The sequence below is a fragment of the Myodes glareolus genome, chromosome 1 (assembly GCF_982192425.1).
Source record: "Myodes glareolus chromosome 1, mMyoGla1.1, whole genome shotgun sequence".
NCBI lineage: Eukaryota > Metazoa > Chordata > Mammalia > Rodentia > Cricetidae > Myodes > Myodes glareolus.
The window spans coordinates 55,247,794-55,266,895 of NC_142026.1; the positions used below are offsets into that span (position 1 = coordinate 55,247,794).

At 52.5% G+C, this 19,102-nt stretch overlaps 2 protein-coding genes across 4 annotated transcripts; both read left to right on the forward strand.

Annotated features, from left to right (window-relative positions):
- The first annotated feature begins 187 nt into the window (after nt 1-187).
- Usf2 (upstream transcription factor 2, c-fos interacting) lies at nt 188-9,861 on the forward strand. 3 transcript variants are annotated; one of them, XM_085695357.2, is made up of 10 exons: nt 188-734; nt 998-1,044; nt 1,161-1,279; nt 1,429-1,629; nt 1,982-2,132; nt 2,220-2,307; nt 2,613-2,671; nt 8,817-8,911; nt 9,011-9,139; nt 9,224-9,861. In XM_085695357.2, the coding sequence occupies exons 1-10, from the start codon at nt 673-675 to the stop codon at nt 9,311-9,313; spliced, it is 1,041 nt and encodes a 346-aa protein (XP_085551483.1). In that variant the 5' UTR covers nt 188-672; the 3' UTR covers nt 9,314-9,861. The 3 variants fall into 3 exon arrangements, with proteins under 3 accessions (XP_085551483.1, XP_085551563.1, XP_085551641.1); XM_085695437.2 differs by having other exon boundaries at nt 1,429-1,548; XM_085695515.2 differs by lacking the exon at nt 1,429-1,629 and having other exon boundaries at nt 192-734.
- A 1,794-nt stretch (nt 9,862-11,655) lies between these two features.
- On the forward strand, nt 11,656-13,389 carry Hamp (hepcidin antimicrobial peptide). The gene is made up of 3 exons (XM_048438302.3): nt 11,656-11,814; nt 13,044-13,103; nt 13,192-13,389. Exons 1-3 carry the CDS (start codon nt 11,728-11,730, stop codon nt 13,294-13,296), a joined length of 252 nt encoding a protein of 83 aa, XP_048294259.1. The 5' UTR covers nt 11,656-11,727; the 3' UTR covers nt 13,297-13,389.
- Nucleotides 13,390-19,102: the final 5,713 nt, after the last annotated feature.

Consider the following 19,102-nt stretch of genomic DNA (forward strand, 5'->3'; position numbering starts at 1 on the left):
GCCGCCACCAAGAGACAGAGCGCGCGCGTTCCCCGGAGCCTGCCCTCCCCCTCCTCCCGCGCGCGCGCCCGGCCGCCCCGGGATCGCGCCGTCACCGCCACCGCGCGCGCGCAGCTCCAGTAAAGAAGGAAAAAAAAAAAGGAAAAAGAGAAAAGGGGGGGGGGGGGTAGATAGAAAGCGGCGGCGGCTGCAGCCACGATCCGCCGCCGGACCGGGCCAAGCCGGGCGGCGAGCTAGCGAGCCGGTGATCCAGGGAACAGGGCGGTCGCCATCCAGGCTGGGCCGTGTTTAAAAAAAAAAAAAAAAAAAAAAAAAAAAGCTCAAGTCGCGGCGGCGGCGAGCGCTCAGGGAAGCAGGCCCCAGGCCGCGTGCGGCGGACCGACCGACCGACGGGCGGGAGGGCGGGGGGCAGCTGAGCTGCGGCCCGGAGCCTCAGGCCGCCCGAAGCCGGCGGCGGCGGGCGGAGGCGGCAGGAGGAGGCGGCGGCTGCAGGAGCGGCGGCGGCGGCATCTCCTCCTCACATGACCCCACTGTTTGTCCCCGTGATCAGCGCGAGCGGCTCCCGTGTCTCCTCCGTCCCCTCCTGCCGCGCGGCGTGAGCGCCGGGCTCGGGCCCCCCCGGCCGCCCGCCCCCTCCCCTCCCTCCCCTCCCCTCCCCCCCCCGCCCCCCCCATGGACATGCTGGACCCGGGTCTGGATCCTGCTTCCTCGGCCACCGCTGCTGCTGCCGCCAGGTAAGCGCGCCGGCGGCTCGCGCCCCTCCGCGCGCCCTGGGCCCCGGCCCCTCAGCCCCGCGCGCGGGGGCCGCCATGATCCCGAGCGGCCTCCGGGCCCGGCTCAAAATGGAGGCCGCGGGGAGGGGACCCGGGCGGGGGCTCGGCAACACTGTTGACCCTGGCAGGGCCCGGGCCTGGAGGGGCGACCGGCGGGCCGCTGAGCCCCGGCCGGGCTGCGGGCCTCGCTGACCCCGGGCCCTGCCCCTCGTGTGCCCCCGCAGCCACGACAAGGGACCCGAGGCCGAGGAGGGCGTCGAGCTGCAGGAAGGTGAGTGCTTGCGGGGCCACGGGGGCTGCGGCCCGCGCCGGGGTTGCAGGCCGGGGACGCCGGGGAACCCCCCGCGTGCCCCGCTGAACGTGTCCCCTGCCCTGCTGCCCCCACAGGCGGGGACGGCCCGGGGGCTGAGGAGCAGACGGCGGTGGCCATCGCCAGCGTCCAGCAGGCGGCGTTCGGCGACCACAATATCCAGTACCAGTTCCGCACAGAGAATAATGGAGGCCAGGTGAGGCGGCCGCTGCCCGGGAGCCCCGCGGGCCAGCGCCGGGGCGAGCTGAGGGAGGGTGGATGCGTGCGGCGGGTCAGGGAGAGGCCCCCGACCTGGCCCCTACCCGGGCCCTAGCGTCGGTCTCGTCGCTCTGCCGCCCCCTGCAGGTGACATACCGCGTAGTCCAGGTGACTGACGGTCAGCTGGACGGCCAGGGCGACGCGGCCGGCGCCGTCAGCGTCGTGTCCACAGCTGCCTTCGCGGGGGGGCAACAGGCTGTGACCCAGGTGGGTGTGGACGGGGCAGCCCAGCGCCCCGGCCCGGCCGCTGCCTCTGTACCCCCAGGTCCCGCGGCACCCTTCCCGCTGGTAGGTGGCCCGCAGTTGCCGGGGAGGGGCTGGGGCGGGGGAAGCCCCATGGGGTCGGGTGTGTGACACACACACATGTTCTCCTGGCCGTCGAGCTGGGTAAGGTTGAAGTTTTGCACAGAGATTGGACAGGTCTCTTGAATTTTTTTTTTCTATAAGACAGGGAAAAACTTAGAAAAAAAAATAAGTAGAGTAGCTGAGCTAGTGGCAGTTGAGTCAGAAATGAGATACTAGAGAGAAAGGTACCCACAGCGGGCTTCCCCCTGACCTCACAGCATAGTAAATAAACACCGACCCCAACAACAAAGGTGGGGAAACCCTGGCTAAGAATGGCCTGTGTCCTTGTCCCTAGGCTGTAATTCAAAATCCATTCAGCAATGGTGGCAGCCCAGCCGCAGAAGCAGTCAGCGGGGAGGCACGGTTTGCATATTTCCCAGCATCCAGTGTGGGAGATACCACCGCTGTGTCTGTCCAGACCACAGACCAGAGCCTACAGGCCGGAGGTAAGGGGAGGAACGGTAGCGCTAGGGAAGTCACTTAAGCAGTTCCGCCTTGACCTCTCACTGATGCTCACTGCACATCTCCTGCAGGCCAGTTCTATGTCATGATGACACCCCAGGATGTGCTTCAGACAGGAACACAGAGGACAATTGCACCCCGGACACACCCCTACTCTCCGTATGTGCCGTAGTCCCATTGTCGGGGGGCCAAGGAAAGGGAGGGTTTTTTTTTTGGCCTAACAGCTGGGTCTGTCAGTACAGAGCAGGAATGGGGTATGGGTTTTGTTAGCTTTTGCTTTTGAAGTACCCGTTTAAAAAAAAAAATCTGGACTGGAGAGGTGACTTAGTAGTGGAACGCTTGCCTCACATTTTGCAAAGCCCTGGGCTCTCCCCCAGTGCCATGAAAAAAAGGTGTTTGCAAGTCTGATAGCTTGGTAAATACTTGAAGAGACTAGGTATCTGCTATTTCCCCTTCTATTCTAGAAAAATCGATGGAACCAGAACTCCTCGAGATGAGAGACGAAGAGCTCAGCACAACGAAGGTGAGGATGGGGGTGTGGTCCTTGGCCAGCTCCTGGGCTCCAGGGCGCTCTGAGCCCATCGTCTGGCATGCCCAGATACCAGAGAGGTGTATGCTGAGTGCGTGGGTCAGGGCTGTTGGGTGAAGGGGCAGTAAGCTGTTAAGAAAGATAGAGGACACGAATTGGGTTTGACCAGATGTTTTCTCATGCCCAGCCTGTGATCTTGATTTGCTCTATTGGCCAGCCTCTTAAAATGGCTGACCTCACATCCACATGTGTTTTTTACCCTCTCAATCCCTTGCCTTCCACCTGTAGTTAGGCAGCCTATGTGAAAGGAAGTTGCTCCTCTGACCAACTGAAGCCAGAGCCTCCCACTCTTCCGGGAAGCTTTGCGTTCCACCCTGAGGTCTTTTGTCTGGTAGTGCTGTTCCTTGGTCTCCCAGCCTTGATTGGTCACCATTGTAAAGCATGTAACAGGCCCTCAAGGCAAGGCAGTTCTGACACCCAAACTCCATCACTCAACAAATGTTTGTTGACCCTGGATCCCAGTCAGGGCAGCAGCATAGGCCCTGTGCCAAGACCTCAGCCTGTCCTAGAGGCTTCAGTCAGAATTGCTAACAAATAACGAAGGGCACAGAAGGGAGGTTTCCCCAGGAAGATTTTTCTGGGAACTTAGCAAGTAGAGAGGAACACAGGCCAAAGAGAGTCAAGATGTTTCAAAGATGCTGTTTGCTTGTCACTGAGGTTCTGTGTGGTTCCTTTGAAACTGAACCAGGATGAAGGCCTCGGACCCTGAGTTTCCAGGGTGTTTTGATATAAATAGGAGTATAGGGTACTGCTGTTCTAAGCGGCTGGCAAGCTTTTGGCCAAGCATACACCCAGGTTCACCCCAGTCTAGACCTCAAGTGCAGTGGATAACAGCAGAGACAAGGTCTGGGCTCTCACCATCGCTGAGAGGAGACGACGTACACACTTACCATGTGCCCTCAGCACTGGAAAGAGACTGCTGAATGAGTGGAACAGAGTACTTCAGAGTCCTCTCAGGGACCCGAGGAGACACAGAGGAATGCCCAGGCCCCTCAGCTATAGACACTTGAAGTTTGAGGAAGAGCAGAATGGGGAAGGGAAAGAGGAAGGTCTTAGGGCTGGGAAAGGACCTGCCAGGCTGGCTCACACCAGGTCTCTAGAAGCTCTTCCCAGAGCGGTTGTTCTGACCCTGGGAGTATAGTCTGGTGATGGGGACACCAGTGTGGGGTCTGTGTGTGGAAGCAGGATGATAAGGTGATGGGAAACCAGAGACTAAGAAGTCACATGTTAGAGATGACTTCTGGGAAGGGGGAGGCCTGGTCCAAGGTAGCAGGCTGTGGAGAATGGGCATAAGGAGAAGACTCTGGAGCTGCTTGGTTGAAGTTTAATGCCCTAATGCCCAGGTCAGGTGGCTTTGAAAGGAAAGGATGAACTGGGGCTTGCGGTTGGTTTGGAAGTGATGCAGGGGCATTTGAGGGTCCTCTGGTGCAGGCTGTTACAGTTCATCTACCCACCTCAGGCTGGTTTTTCAACCTTGGCACCTGTGTTGTCCTGTAAAATGACTAAGACCCTCAGTGATCCTAAACCCCCACCCCTAACTGCAGCCTCCCACTGAGCAGGGCGGCCACCCGCCCTCCAGTTCATTCTGCCTTACCCTGGATTCATCCAGCTTGGAGCCTTTGTTTTTTCATCCTCCAACAAGCAGTTTCCATAACCTCTCCACCCCCACCCTCCAGCTACAACCAGCCGTCTGGCTTCTAACCTGTAGAGGTTTGAACTACCATCTGCCTGTCCTCCTTGTGGCTTGGCAGTCTGGCCTACCAGACTGGCTCCACTGAAGGTCACCTGTGACGAACTCATTGCCAAATCTACTGGCTTCCTTTTCTGTCTGAGCTCCAAGCATCTGCCCCTGCCTGTTAACCCCAGGTCTACCTCCACTGCTTTTGAGAATGTCCCTTCTTTTCCTGCTCACTCTTATTCTAATGTCGCCTGCCTTTGTTTCTCCTCCCCACCCATTCCTACAACAACCAGCTCTTAACCTGCTCTCCTGGCTGAGCCTTGGGGGTTCTGACTGAAGTCAGAGGGGAAGGCAGATGGCTGTCTTACAGCAGACTTCCTCCAGAACTGGGAACTGGCTTTGACTGGCTGTTCCTGAAGGCCTAGGTCTGAGTCCCTTTTCCATCTACTAGTAAGCACCCCCCACCCCCCACCCCCTACCCCGGCCAGAGGTGCAGAAAAGCTCCCCTAAGACTCATCCCAAGCACCCAGAAGTCTTACTTTTTTTTCCAGAAAGGTGATAGTTGCCTCTTCCCAACCTCCTAGGACTCCCCCGCCCCCCATGGTACCACAGGATGGGGTTTCTTTCTCTTCTTTGGGCATTGGAAATTGCCACACAGAATCTCCACGTCTGGCTGTCCATGAGACTTAGCCCAACTTACCCACACAGAACATGCTGTCTACCCTCCCAAGAGCCTCCATGTATGCAGCTTTCAGAGTTCTGCCCTTGCCTTCCCAGGACTCTACTAGCATGAGTTTCCCTGAGGCTTCTCTTTCCTTTCTCCCTCTGGCTTTTCTGCAGGGGTGGGGGTTCGGAGCTCCAGAGGGCCCTAAGGGAGCAGTGAACCTTTGGCTGCTTCAAGGGGGTATGTGGGGAGCTGTTGTTAATGGTAGCAGAAGTTATTGTCTCTGGAGGCGGAAATGCAGTCTTTACATGAAACCTGACTTTAAATGCTGAGCCTGGTTGCTTTTTCTATTTTATTAATTTCACTGTGGTAGTCTTTCTACTTGGGGTCTTAATTTATGGTAGTGGTCTTGTGGAGAGTTTTTTCTGATGGCCCTGGGGTAGAGCCTAGGGCCCCGTGCTGGGGAAAGTGCTCTCCTGTAACTAACTATCCCCAGCCTTTTCACTTTTTTTTTTTTAACTTTTGAGACAGTCTTAGTAATTTGTCCACGCTGGTTTGAACTTGGAAGCCTCTTGCTTCATAGTCCCTAGTAGCAAGGATCTCCAAATCTGTACTTTTTAAACTGGATATGGTGCCCGTTTGTAATCCCAGCACAGGTGAGGCTGAGGCAGAATCATGAGTTTGAGGCCAGCCTGGAGTACATTGTAAGAATCTGTCTTAAAGATGAAACAAACAAACTTTTTCCTCGTGCAGATCTGTAGCTGCAGACTTTTGTTTGTCACATTTGGACAAATATTTTCATTATCATTTATATCAGGATGTTTTTCAGATTTCTTATGACTTCTTTGACCCCATGTTATTCAGGAAGTATATTGAGCTTAGGATCTCATTTTTGTTTGAGTTCTCAGATCTCTGTATGCGGAGAGTAGCTGATGTGATTCCAGTTATTTGAGGGTGTGGAGCTTACCTTGGACTCTGTGTCCAGTCTAACTTGGAGAAGGTGCCTCGTGTACCTTAGTGGATGTGCGCCTGCTGCTGGGAAAGGTCCCTCCTCGGGGAGGGCGGGTTGACTGAGATGGCTGGGGCTTTCCTGGGGCTTTCCGGCCTGGTGTTTTCTTTCTTTTCTTGGAGAAAGGCATGCTAATGTCTCCCACTGTTAGTTCCATCCTTCCTTCCATCCTGACAGGTTCTATTGTGACATGAGGGGTTTTTTTTTTGTTTTGTTTTTTATTTTTCAAGACAGGATTTCTGTGTGTATCTTGCAGGCTGGCCTCAAACTCACAGATCCGCCTGCCTCTGCCTCACGAGTTCTGGGATTAAAGGCGTGTGCCACCACCACCAGGCTTATTTTGGTTTTTGAGTCAGGATTTTTCTATGTAGATTTGGCTATTTTGGAACTCACTATGTAGGCCAGACTACTCACAGAGTTCTGTCCTGCCCCTGCCTCCTGAGTGCTGGGATTGAAGGTGTGTGCCCCCACCCCTGCTTGTGAGATGTGTTTTAAGTGTTGTTGTAACTGTGGACTTCTGTGAGACCGGCCTTCTGCCAATCCAGTGTGTCCTAATAGTTTTTCCAAGCCATGGGCCTAACCATGTTACTACCTGGACACAAGCTTTAGATAGCGTATGTAAACACAACACACACACCCTACAAGTGGTTCATGTAATCTTTTGTGTGATCTTATTATCCGTGTGTCTGGGACCCTTCTCAGAAACCCAAATGGTTTTTTTTTTGTGGGGGGGGGGGGGTTCAAGACAGCTGTCTCTGTGTGACAGCCCAGCCCTTGCCCTGGCTATCCTAGAACTAACTTTGTAGACCAGGCTGGCCTCAGTCTCACAGAGATCCACCTGCTTCTGCTTCATCATACTGCAGGCTCCATGCAGAGTGCTGCTCCACGCCTCCTTCCATGGGCACAGTACCCCCGTTTACATATCTTCTCAATCATGAGCACCACCAGGGCAAAGCCAGGTTGAGTCCACTGTGTTTAAAGCCACACACCTCTACATTTTGCAGAACTAAATGCAGACCAAAGGAGCACTGTCACACACATCTACCCTTAATCCTGACAGGTTGAGGTGTGTTGTCAGGTACCCAGACTCTAGAACAGTGGACAGTAGCAGGTGGGGAAGCACTAAGTGAGCCCTGTAGAGCCCGAGGTAGAGCACTCTGCCAGGGAACGTGGTGGGTAGTGCTTCTAGGCCCTGGCTAGACCCAGCTCTGCTGCTGCAGTCTGCCACCAACTTCTCAGAAGATTCCACCATACTTGATGGTGACAGTGAGCTAGCCCTAAGCCTAGTGGAGACATCCCAGCCGTTACCAGACTTGGCATGGCTGTGTCCTTGGCAGGACATTGGGAAGATCTCAGAGAAAGAACCATTGCTATGAAGAGGGAGTGGACAGAATGGGAGAGTCCTCTTTGGAAAGTGAAATCACTCATGCCTGAGTGGGAGTGACCAAGCAGAAGCAGTGACCTCCACCTGTTCCTGGGCCTGAGGTCCTTTCAGGGAACGTCATTGGCAAGGTGTGAGTTCAGGTCTGAGGAGAAAGGAGCCCTCCTTACCCACCCCTCTCATTTCAAGTTTTCCCATTTTCCAGCCTCACTACCCTCATTAGGAAATGGCCCCTCGCGCTTTTCCCTCAGCCCATCAGGCCCAAAGCCCTGTTTCCCTCCACAAATTTGACAGGTGTCTCCAGTCCTCCTGCAAAAGGATGGGGGCTAAGAGGAGGCTTGGGAGTGCCAAAGTCTTTTGTGCCCCAACAGTAGGAGGTCTGTGCCCTGGAGGTAAGGAAGGACCCCAAAGTCCTGTTCCAACAAGCTGTGGAACTGGTTCCAAGTCAGGTAGTTCCTGGCAGGCATCCTGTACATATGACAAGCCAGAAGAGGGCACAGGCCTTGTCTGCAGACAGTTGTCACTCAGCATAGCTAACAGTAGGGGTTACAGAGTTTCATTAAAGCACGGGTCTGGACTTTGAAGTGAAATCTGTGACTTGCCATGCTTTGCCTTCGAAGTATGGGGTTCACTTTCCAAGTGAGATGAGGTCCACAAGGCCAGGCCTCAGAACCATAGTCCTGGTCTGGAAAGTGCAGCTTGCCAAGGCTGTGGAGGAGAATTTTAAACAGGCAAGGCATGATCAGATTTTCACACTGAAGATAAAAAGGGGCTGGGATGTAGCTCAGTTGTAGAGGGTGGACTTCCATCTCAACAATGAAGAAAACCACGTATAGAGCGGCCACTTAGGAAATGGAGGCCAGAAGGTCAGAGAAGTTTAAAGTTGTCCTTGGCTACACAGTTTGAGGCCAGCCTGACCTACATGAGACCCTATCCCCAAGGGGACAAAAAAAAAAAGAAAGATTGGAAAAGCAAAATGAGAGAAGCCAGAGTCTAGGGACATACAGAGAATGAAATGCAAGGATTACAGGAGCTATGGGGGTTGCTGGATCCTGCATGAAGAGATTCTGCCCCTCAAAAAAAGGTGTGAGTCCCAGTGCCCAGAGCTGCATTTTCAGAGTGTGGGTGACAATATAGTTTTTCCGTGTTGGCTCCAGTGTGTAGCGTGTGCTAGGCAGGCAATGAAACAAGCCTGCAGTTGGTAGTGTGGGTTCCTGTCCTGACAGCGTGACACTTGAGGATTGAGACTTGGTTGGTCTCATGAAGCAGTGTGGCCCATGGGGAGGTGGAAGCCTAGAGCCCCTGTGAGATCCTTACTAGTGCCATGACTGCCACTGTCTCCTACAGTGGAGCGGAGACGGAGGGACAAGATCAACAACTGGATCGTCCAGCTTTCAAAAATCATTCCAGATTGTCATGCAGACAACAGCAAGACAGGAGCGGTGAGTGGCCCCAGTGTCCTGTCCGTTCCAGGAAGTCTAACCTAACACCAGGCACAGGAGCTGTCCTGTCCTCTGACTCTTGCCTGCTCCCCTCTTTAGAGTAAAGGGGGCATCCTGTCCAAGGCCTGTGATTACATCCGGGAGCTACGCCAGACCAACCAGCGAATGCAGGAGACCTTCAAGGAGGCCGAGCGGCTGCAGATGGACAATGAACTCCTGAGGCAGCAGGTGGGTGCAGACCTGAAACCCACTGGGAGCACCAGGATGCCAAGGCTAGCCCCCTGGCTCATGTATCCTCTGTGGTGCCTGCAGATTGAGGAGCTGAAGAATGAAAATGCCCTGCTTCGAGCTCAGTTGCAGCAGCACAACCTGGAAATGGTGGGCGAGAGCACCCGGCAGTGATGCCCACTGGCCTACCCTGCAGCTGCTGCCGGCCTCTGCTGCCCCTCCCCCAGCCCTTAGCACAGAGAGGGAGGTGCCCCTCCCCAAGCTGCGTTTTTTTATAGTAGATTTTTAACAAAAACAAGGAGACATAATGCATTTCTGTGGATACATTGCCCACTACCCTCCTCCTTGCGAAAATGATGCCCACCTGCCCACCTGTCCGCCAGCCTCCCTTCTCAGTCCTCACCAGGAGGAGCAAGGGAGGAGGACAGAGGCCCCGCTGCCCGCTGCCTCCTTGGTCTCTAGGGGTATTGAGACAGGGTGCTTATGGGAAGGAGGGAGCTTTGGGGGCGCCTTCCCTGGGGCCTGGACCTGTGCAGGAAGGCCACGTCCCCCGTCCCTCTTGTTTCTGGATCCCTGCTCCCTCTGGGTGTGTGGGTGTGTGTGTGGGTGTGTATGCGTGTGTGCGTGTGTGTGTTTTAATTTTCTTTATGGAAAAATGGACAAAAAAATAGAGAGAGAGGTATTTAACTGCAATAAACTGGCCAGTGTGGCCCCGCCTTGTCTGTCTGTGTTTCGGTCCATGTTGGGCATGGGGACAGCAGGGGTCCTAGGGCTGCCCTGAGATCTAAGCTTCAGCTATACTGTGGCTATGTGAAAGTGCCTGGAGAATTAAGGACTGAATTTCTTCACTGAGGCCCTGGGGTACAGATTAGGGGTGTGGGATCTGTGATCAAGGACATGCCCCCTGGTGTTGGTGGGGGCTGGAGTCTCCCAGGTCAGAGCTTCTTGAAAACAGGGCCTGTGAGCATCCCTAGGACCTGGGGCTGAAGCCCTCCCCTCTGCACTAGCCAATGATGGGCCCTGGCCTTGAGCCCCCCACCCCCAAGAGAGGGCAGATGGCCAGAAAGCGAAGCTTGGCCCGGCAGTCTGTCGCCTCACACTGTGTCTCTGGCGCCTGTGTGTGACCCCTGCCCTCGGCTGATGATGAAACCTGTCCTGAGTAACCACAGTGATGCCTGGCAAGACTGAGGGATACCATCATGTCCTCAAGAGACTGGCTCACCTGTTCCCAGGATCCAGGACTGCCTCAGTTTCACCTTGCTGCCCTTTTGACCTTGCCACAACCTAAGTACATCTACCTGATAGCCTCCATTTTCTGAGACCCCTGTCTTTGGCCTTACCACTCCCTAATGCTCTCTTTGAGAGGCATGTGAAAGAAGTGAGGGGCCCTAGTGAGCAGCAATAGCAATGGAGGAATAGCAGTGTTCCCAGGGCTTTACACAGGATCGACTCTGGGTGGTCCCTGTGTGAGTCAGGCATGGTGTCCAGTAGCCTGTCTCTGGAGTCAAGTTTGTTACAATGCCTCCGCGTCCGTGACACCAAGGGATCCAGGTAACAGATCAGAGCGAGGACACCACCCAGGATTCAGTAGTACCCCAAAAACAAACTACAAATGCCCTGGTGTGTGCTGCGTACCAGTTTCTGTGGTGTAAATTCTCCGAGCATGGCAATTGAGAAGGTTTTGTCCGAACCACTGCACTTAGGAGTTGCGTGATGTGCATAGTCTGCTCTGCCAAGCCAAGTCGAACATGATCCACTCCTGTGTCTCCTGTGCTTAGAGGGAGATGGAAGTTTTGATGACTAGATCAGGCCAGGCCCCTGGGGTCGGTGCTGAGAAGGCAACTTTAGGCCTAAACACTAATAAAGCCTAGGAGGACGCAGGCATCTACTTGGAGGCCAAGTGGCATCAGCTGTTAACACGAACGTGACTTGGTACTGGTGTGAAAGACACAGTGAATTAATGTGCACCCTGGCGTGTGAAAGAATGAACTAGTTCATATGCTGGACTGTGAAATGTGTTGACTCTGGCTATGAATAATGACCACCACCACCGTAGGCACAAGGTGACTTCAACACAACTACATCATATGGTCTGGACACTGAACACCATGGTGCAACCTATGCTTGGGCATCTGTCCAGTCCTTTGGCTGCTGTCCTGACTCACTCTAGGATGCACCCTGCACATGTATACCCCATTGCTGTGTCCTGAAGAGCCCAGTGAATGACAGCTATACTGAAGACACTGATAAGAGTGAGGGGCAGTGTCTAGGGGAAAAAAGGGGAATTTTTCTGAGAGCCACAGGGTGACAACACAGGTGGCTGGCTGGAGGCTTGTGTCCATGGCCCTAGCTGCCCCACCCCCTGGGTGCACCTCTGCTGGCTGAGGGTGACACAACCCTGTCCCCTGTCACTCTGTTCCCGCTTATCTCTCCCGCCTGTTCGGCGCCACTATCTTCTTGGAAATGAGTCAGGGCAAAGGGGAGGGGGCTCAGGCGTCCCCTCCTCCAACTGGTCCCATAAAAAGGACTAGGACTGGGTCCCAGACACCAGGCAAGTCCTTAGACTGCACAACAGGACAGAAGGCAAGATGGCACGGTGCACTAAGATCCAGACTGCCTGTCTCCTGCTTCTCCTCATCGCCAGCCTGGCCAGCAGCTCCTTTCTCCAACAGCTGGTGAGCACCCCAGGCCTACTGCAATGGGAGAGCCATTCCCCGGGAGGCAGGGGGCTAAGCACCGAGTGTTCAGGGCAGCTACTGAAGGGGCAAGGGTGGTCCTGAGAGGAAGGGCTGAGGCACCCCCTCTAGCTGCACAGGCATGATGGGAAGTGGACATAAGGAACATGCTGGAAAGTCAGACAAAATGTTCCTCTGGCTGTCCCATCCCGGTCAGAGCATTTCTTAAACTGCCTCTCAATGACTGTTTAGAAAACACTTGTTTGTGGATAGCACAAGAGATGACGGGCAGAATGACTATCATGAGGAAGAACCAGAGCTGGGACAGAGATGCAGAACACCAAGCAAAAGTATTTTATAAGAAAATGATACTGAAGGGACCAGAGAGGCGGCTCAGCAGTTAGAGCATTTGATGCTTGTGCAGAGGATCTGGGTCCGTTCCTAGCACCTGTATGGTGGTGACTCACAACCATCTTTAACTCACTTCCAGGGCATCTGATTGATGCCTTTTGAGCTACATGGGCACTAGATATGCATGTGGTGTACATGCAAAACATTCATACACATGTAAGAAAGAAAGAAAATGCTACAGAACCAGGCTTGGTGTGGGCACTCGGAAGGTGGAGGAGGGAGAACCAGAAGTTCACAGTCATCCTTGGCTATATAGCAAGTTCAAGACCAACCTAGGCTATGAAAACCCTGTCTCAAACAGCAACAAAGACACCAGATTTATGCCTTGGAGCTGTGACAGGAGAATGGGCACTCAAGTGAAAGGCACTCACAGGATCCTTGGGTCTGTAGGGTCTGAAGAGTGGAGTCAGTGTTGGGAGTAGGGAGAGGATGGTGGTGGTTCCGGCTGTGCCAAGCTTTGTGGACAGTTATGCAGACGATGATTGGTCCTTGGGTTGCTGAGAAAGGGAAAACCACAATCGCAGTAATAATGAGAAGTTACTGTGTTATGTGATGGTTGGCTTATAAGGGTTTATAAGATGCAGGCAGACCCGTTGGGAGGGTAGTGTCCAGGAGGAGGGTTCAGCATCAAAAAAGGTGGGTGCTTTTAGGAAGCAGAACATACAAGGAGTGGTGGGAAAATCAGGGCAGTGAGGCCTCTTCCAGGAATTCCATCTAAACAGGTCCCTAAGCCCCTGGGAAAGGAACAAGTTGGCAGAGTTGAATCAGAAAGCTATGCTGGAGACTGCAATACTCAGGTACCCTTTCTGCTTTCACAGGCCAGACAGCCTGAAGCACTACAGCCTGGGCACGGGGCAGAAGGCAGGGCCGACGAGACGGTAAGAGCAATTGGGGCTCCCTTCCTGATCCCCCCAACCTTTGCCACGCCCAAGCAAAGCAGCTCACTTTCTCTTCCATTCCATGCAGCTCCCGATTTCAATGCGAACGAAGCGGGACACCTACTTCCCAGTCTGCGTCTTCTGCTGTCGCTGCTGTAACAATCCTCACTGTGGCATCTGTTGCAAAACATAGAGCCATGTGTCCAGTTCTCTCAGCACCCTTAGCTTCCCCCTCAGCCCCCATTTATTTATGAACTCAAAATAAATGTGACAATTTTGTTTTCAAGCTATGGTGTCTGGTTTTTAGTTTTGCTTTTCCTTAACAAAGGCTCATGGACTTAGTGCAAGCCCTGATGCCCAGGGACAGTCACTTGGGAGGGTATGTGGGTCTAATGCGGGTCTATGTGCATTGAGGCCGCTAGAAACTTGGGTGAACCCATTTGTTGTCTATTCTTCAATGTGTCTTCCACTTCAGAAGGTCTGGAGTTTATGGAACCCAGGAAGAAAGCTGAATAAACTTGCCTCTCCTCGGGCTTGTTCTTCCTTTCTTTTAAAAAGATATTTATCGAAAAACATTTAAGTCTTGTGTGTATGTGTGTGCGTGTGAACATGTGTAGCAGCCAGAGTAGCCACAATTGGTATGAAACTTGCTTTGTCAAACTCACAGAGATCCTCCTGCCTCTGCCTCCTAAGTGTTGGGATTAAAGGCATGTACTACCATATCTAAGTCACTTGTTTTTCTTGGTTTTTATTTTCTTAGTTTTTGTTTTGTTTGTTTGCTTTTTGTTTTTGTTTGCTTGTTTTACCTTTTGTTTTTGAGACAAGGTCTCTCACTGAGCCTGGAGCTCACTGATTCCCCCAAACCGTGTGGCCAGTAAGTCTCTGGGATCCACCTGTCTGCTCCCCAATGGGGACACAGACATGTGCGGTCACACCAGCTAGTAATGAGTGCTGGGATTCCAGTTCCTATGCTTGTATGGCAAATACGTTACTCACTGAACCATCTCTCCAGCCCGATTTCTCTTTTAATAGGGACATAGAGAGACACGAGATGTAATTCACTGTCGTCCCAGCTTATATGATTACAGCAACCTTAATGATGAAAAAAGACATTGATCATGTGGCTGCTGTTGTATCCAAGTAGGGAAATAATAGCCTAAATACATGGAACCCTGTGAGCCAGCCACCATGTCCAGAGGTTCATGCTGAGAAGGGCATGACCTTTGTCATGAGAGTCTGGAAACCCTTCTTGTGAGATACACTAATACTCTGAATGTTGACACTCCACTGGAAAGGCAGTTCAAGCTAGCAGCAATAACGACAACAGAAAGTTCTTCTCAGTTGTCCCCTCTTTCCCCCAGTACTGGATGATCAAACACAGGCCTCACACAGAACAGCCAGATGCTTATAAAGTTATACCCTGAGCCCAAAGAGATTTCTTTTTATTTATCTTTTTAGGTAGGGTATCAAGTAGTCTAGCCTGGCTTTGCACTCTAAGTAGCAAAGGATGACCCTCACCCCCACCTTCCGAGTTCTGGTTTTACAAGCATGTGTCATCCTGTGCAGTACTAAGAATCAAACCAGGGCCTCATGCATTCTAGGCAAGCACTGTACTCACTTTGCCTACATCTCTATCCCTATATGTAGCCCAGGCTACACTAAAACTCACTATGTATGCAGACTGGCTTCTACACCTGCATTCCTTTTACCTCAGCCCAACTAGAAGTTAAAAAGAAAAAATTGGGTCCATTGGACAAACTCAGTCAAACTAAAGTCAGCATCAACCTCATCCACCACCACCATCTACCTTCAGGAACTGTAAGAGGCCACTCACTCAACTGAGGGAGGGGAGAAGACCGAGGACACCCCACACACACAGCCTGCTTTTCTACAACCTTGCAATCCCTGTCACTCTGGCTTCTCTTGCGGTTACTTTGTTGCACCAACAAACGCAGGCTTGATGAGGCACTAAAACCAGAGGCGCTGATCACGACCTCTGGTGGGGTTGAGTCCAGGTCAGGCAGTGTACTCAGTACAGCAGAAAGCAATACCCCTCCCCCAACAATGACATCATAGCCCCTGGTTATATGACTGAGACACACACACACACACACACACACACACACACACAGATAGAGCAAATAAAAATAAAAAGAAAGTCTCAGCCTTGGCAACATCTTCCTTGAAACTCCTGTGCCAAGAGAGCGAAGGGGAGGAAAAAGCGCATGCGCAAACTGAAGCTCAAGCGAAGAAAGAGGAAGCCGAGGTCCAAGTAAATTAGCTTGTGCACCCAAGAAGGCTGGAGGAGCAGAAGTGAGGGGTGCTGACGGCTGCGATGCTGGGACAAGTTGTTGGCCTGTATGCTGCTGTCGATAATAAGTCTGTGTCAGTGGATCTGGTACATCACCGGCTCCTCACCGAGACCACCAAAATGACCAGTTTCCTTACAACCAAGACAGTCCCTTGGCAGAGTTGGCACTCTGCCCTGCACCTGGAACATCCTGAATTAGTTCTGTTCTTACTTGTGGCCAAATGTAACTGGCCTTTAAAAGCTTTCCCACTGCCTAAAAAATTAAAAATACAGATTAGTGGAGGTGTGCCTTTGAAGCTTCAAGAGGGCATCTATTTCGCTTTCTGCTTTCTGGCTCCGTGCTGGAAGCAAGTGTCCACTCCTGCCATGATGCTTTGCCTGAGGCCCACTGTGCCTGATGGAGGCAACTGACCACTACAGGAATGGTTGGACCCATAAGCTGAAACACATTCTTCCTCCTTTTAGCTGTTTCCAAGGGCGTTTTGCTACATTGGCAAAAAAGTAACTACCCTGTAGCCGTGCTGATTACAGGGAACAGCTCTGGGAACCCTTCTCTCACTTTTGGATACATCTCTCCAAAAGGTCCTAGAGCGTGGCACCAGAAGCAGAGGGATTACAACTTTAGTGTGTGTGCAAGCTCTTTGTGGTGGTACACACTTTTGATCCGATCACTTGGGAGGGCAGGCAGGGACAGGCAGATCTCTGTGAGTTCAAGGCCAGTCTGATCTACAGAGAGAGTTCCAGGACAGCCAGGGCTATTCAGAGAAGTTCTGTTTTGAAAAACCAAAAAGCCACCACCAACAAAAACTTTAGAATGCATCAGGTGGATCCTATGCAAGCCTATTCAAGTGCACACTGCTGAGCCCCATCCCCGGGGCTTTCCACTCAGCAGACAGACTAGACCTAGCAATATTTGCTTTTGAGAAAAAGTCTCACTGAGTAGCCCTGGCTGACTTGCAACTTGCTATGTATACCAGGCTGGCCTCCAACTCACAGGGATTCACCTGCTTCTGCCTCCGAAATGCTGGGATTAAAGGCGTGCACCACTACTGCCCAACTTCACTCCCCATCTTAATCTCTCCATCTCTTGCCTCCTTTTTTGAGACAAGGTCTCTGGTAGCCAAATTTGGTCTTGGACTAGGTCGGCGAGGACCATCTTGAACTTCCGATCCACCGTCCTCTACCTTCTGAGTGTTTAAATTATAGACATATGACAGTATACCTCGTATACCCAGTATATGTGGTGCTGGGACTCAAACACCAGGCTTGATACAAGGTAGGCAAGCGCTCTACCAACTGAACTGTAGTCTCTTGACTTGCTACAGGACACAGCCCTGTAGCTGCTGCTGACCTGAGAACCACACTGTGATAACCCTTGGCAGGAAATAGCCAGTCTTAACTAAGAGCAACAAAGGAACTCTGGGCTGGCTAAGCCCAGGCCCTGGCGGAAGACAGCGCCAGGAGATGAAGAAACTAACAGCACTACACATTTGGAGGTGTCTTCTCTAGTTTGCATGCTATTTTGGATAAAATTGGGCTAACAAGCAAAAATCATTACACTATACAAAATTTCTATGTCCGTCCCCATTTATATACTGATGTCTTAAACCTCAGTTCCTCAGAATGTGACCTTAGTTAGAGATGGGGTCTTTCTTGAGGGAGGGAAGAAAAGACAGGGTCTAATGTAGCTGAGAATGACCTTGAATTTATTGATCCTCCTGCCTCCACCTCTCAAGTGCTGGAATTACAGGTGTGTGTCATGACACCTGGCTTTGGTGGTAGGTCTTTACCGAAGGTAACAGTTAAGAAGAAATCATAATGGTGGGCTTCAATCCAACATGATTGGTGTCTTGGCAAAAGCAGAGATTTGAACAAAGACAGATCCAGGTAGAATTCCGTGTGAATATGCAAAGCTCCAAGTCCCAGGCTGGGAGGAGGAGGGGTTGGGGGGGCTGGGGGGCTGGGGGGCTAGGGAACTGGGGGACTGCAGCAGAACCTTTTCTCTAAGCTCAATAGGAAGTAACCCTGCTGGCAACTTGATTCTGAAATTGATGCTGAAAGGATGTGGCATAAGACATTCTAGTTTAGAAATTCGGCCCCAGCCCTTGAAGACTGAAAACCTGCTTTCTTGAAGTCTTCAGCTGATCTGTGTGACAGGTAGCCCCTTTACCCAGCCCCTCTCTGGCTCTCACTCCATCTGCTCCTCCCTTATGGGTGGGTGCCCAGTCCCCTGGCTCAACAAAAGACTCTCTCAGTGGCACTCACCTGCCCATTTCCCTTCTCTGGGGACTGCCTCTGAACACCCGAAGCTGACAGACCACCCCCCTCTGCACAGGAACACCAACTCAGTGGCACTGCTGTGGTTAGACATCTGTGGCCAGGGCACCCCGGAATCTTCATATCTACCCTCAGAGTCCAGGCACCAGGGCTCTCTCTTCTCCGGAACCTAGGCTTCCAAGCCCCGCCCCACTTTCAATAGACCATTGTCTCAGACTGGGAAAGGCACGGGTAGAGCCTGACGTCATGAAGCCTGAGGTGGGGGTGGCACCCCCAATCCCAGTCTCCCTAACTCCCGACTTGCTCCCTATTCTAAGGGATTTCCCTGCCCTCACTCCTGGAGAAAAGGACTCCTCCTCCCGCACACCACACCCCTCACCTGCTCTGGCCTCTGCAGGGCAGTGTCCTGCCATCTCAACCACCCTGCCCACTTTGCAAAGCTCATGCTTGATTCAGGACCATTGTGGACTCCACCCTAGAGGGTCCTCACCCAGCTCAAAGAGCTAACGTGGCTCTGTGTGCACAAAAAACTTGTTTTTAAAGATCCCAAACAAATCCACAGGCAGGCTTCTGTGGCAAGTCTGCTCTCTTCAGAGCTCCTGGCTACATGAGAAGGCAAGGTAGGGTTAGGGACCAGACAGCATTCTGAAGGGCAAAGTGGCCAGCTTCAGTCATGTTGAGTTCTATGGGAAGAAAGGACAGTTTTTGAATGGAGGGCAGGGGCCAGATGTGGTGGCACACACCTATAACACCAGCACTCCGGAGACTTGGGCATGTGGTATTCAAGACTAGCCTGGGCTACATAGTGAGCTGGAGGTCAGCCTGTATACATCAAGACAGCCTTTAAGAACAAATTGAAAAAAAAAAAAAAAGAGGAGTGGGCCAGCAAGATAGGTCAGTGGGTAGCAGTGTTTAATGCCAAGCCTGATGACCCGAGGTGGACCCCTGGGACCTCCATCCTCCATGATAAAAGGAGAGAACCAGCTCCTACAGATTGTCCTCCACATCCAGCTGAGGTACATTTACAAATCCACACACATACACTAAATAAATAAATAAAGTAGGAGCTGTAGAGATGGCTCAGCAGGTAAGAGCACCTGCTGCTCTTCCAGAGGACCTGGGTTCAAGTCCCAGCACCCACATGGTAGCAAACAACCGTCTGGAACTCCAGATCCAGGGGATCCTCATGGGACTTCTATGAGCACCACACAGGCAAGCAATGCACAGACAAAACACACAACAAATCGAAAATAAGCAAATCAATAAATGTGACTTTAAAGAGCAGGAGCCACTGCCTCCAGCGTTAAGTCCTGGGGAGCAGGGCTTGGGTCAGGAAGGATGAGGCGGGGACAGCTCTCCAGCAAGGAGGGTCAAGAATAACCTGAGTCCCAAACGCCACAGGGCATTAGCA

What these genes read in the sequence shown, in the direction of transcription:
- Usf2 (XM_085695357.2), top strand. Translation starts at nt 673, where the DNA reads ATGGACATGCTGGACCCGGGTCTGGATCCTGCTTCCTCGGCCACCGCT. An exon ending in CCGCGGCACCCTTCCCGCTG is followed by an intron (nt 1,630 to 1,981) that starts GTAGGTGGCCCG and finishes CCTTGTCCCTAG; the next exon opens with GCTGTAATTCAAAATCCATT. An exon ending in CGGACACACCCCTACTCTCC is followed by an intron (nt 2,308 to 2,612) that starts GTATGTGCCGTA and finishes CTTCTATTCTAG; the next exon opens with AAAAATCGATGGAACCAGAA.
- Hamp (XM_048438302.3), top strand. Translation starts at nt 11,728, where the DNA reads ATGGCACGGTGCACTAAGATCCAGACTGCCTGTCTCCTGCTTCTCCTC. An exon ending in GCTCCTTTCTCCAACAGCTG is followed by an intron (nt 11,815 to 13,043) that starts GTGAGCACCCCA and finishes CTGCTTTCACAG; the next exon opens with GCCAGACAGCCTGAAGCACT. An exon ending in AAGGCAGGGCCGACGAGACG is followed by an intron (nt 13,104 to 13,191) that starts GTAAGAGCAATT and finishes CATTCCATGCAG; the next exon opens with CTCCCGATTTCAATGCGAAC.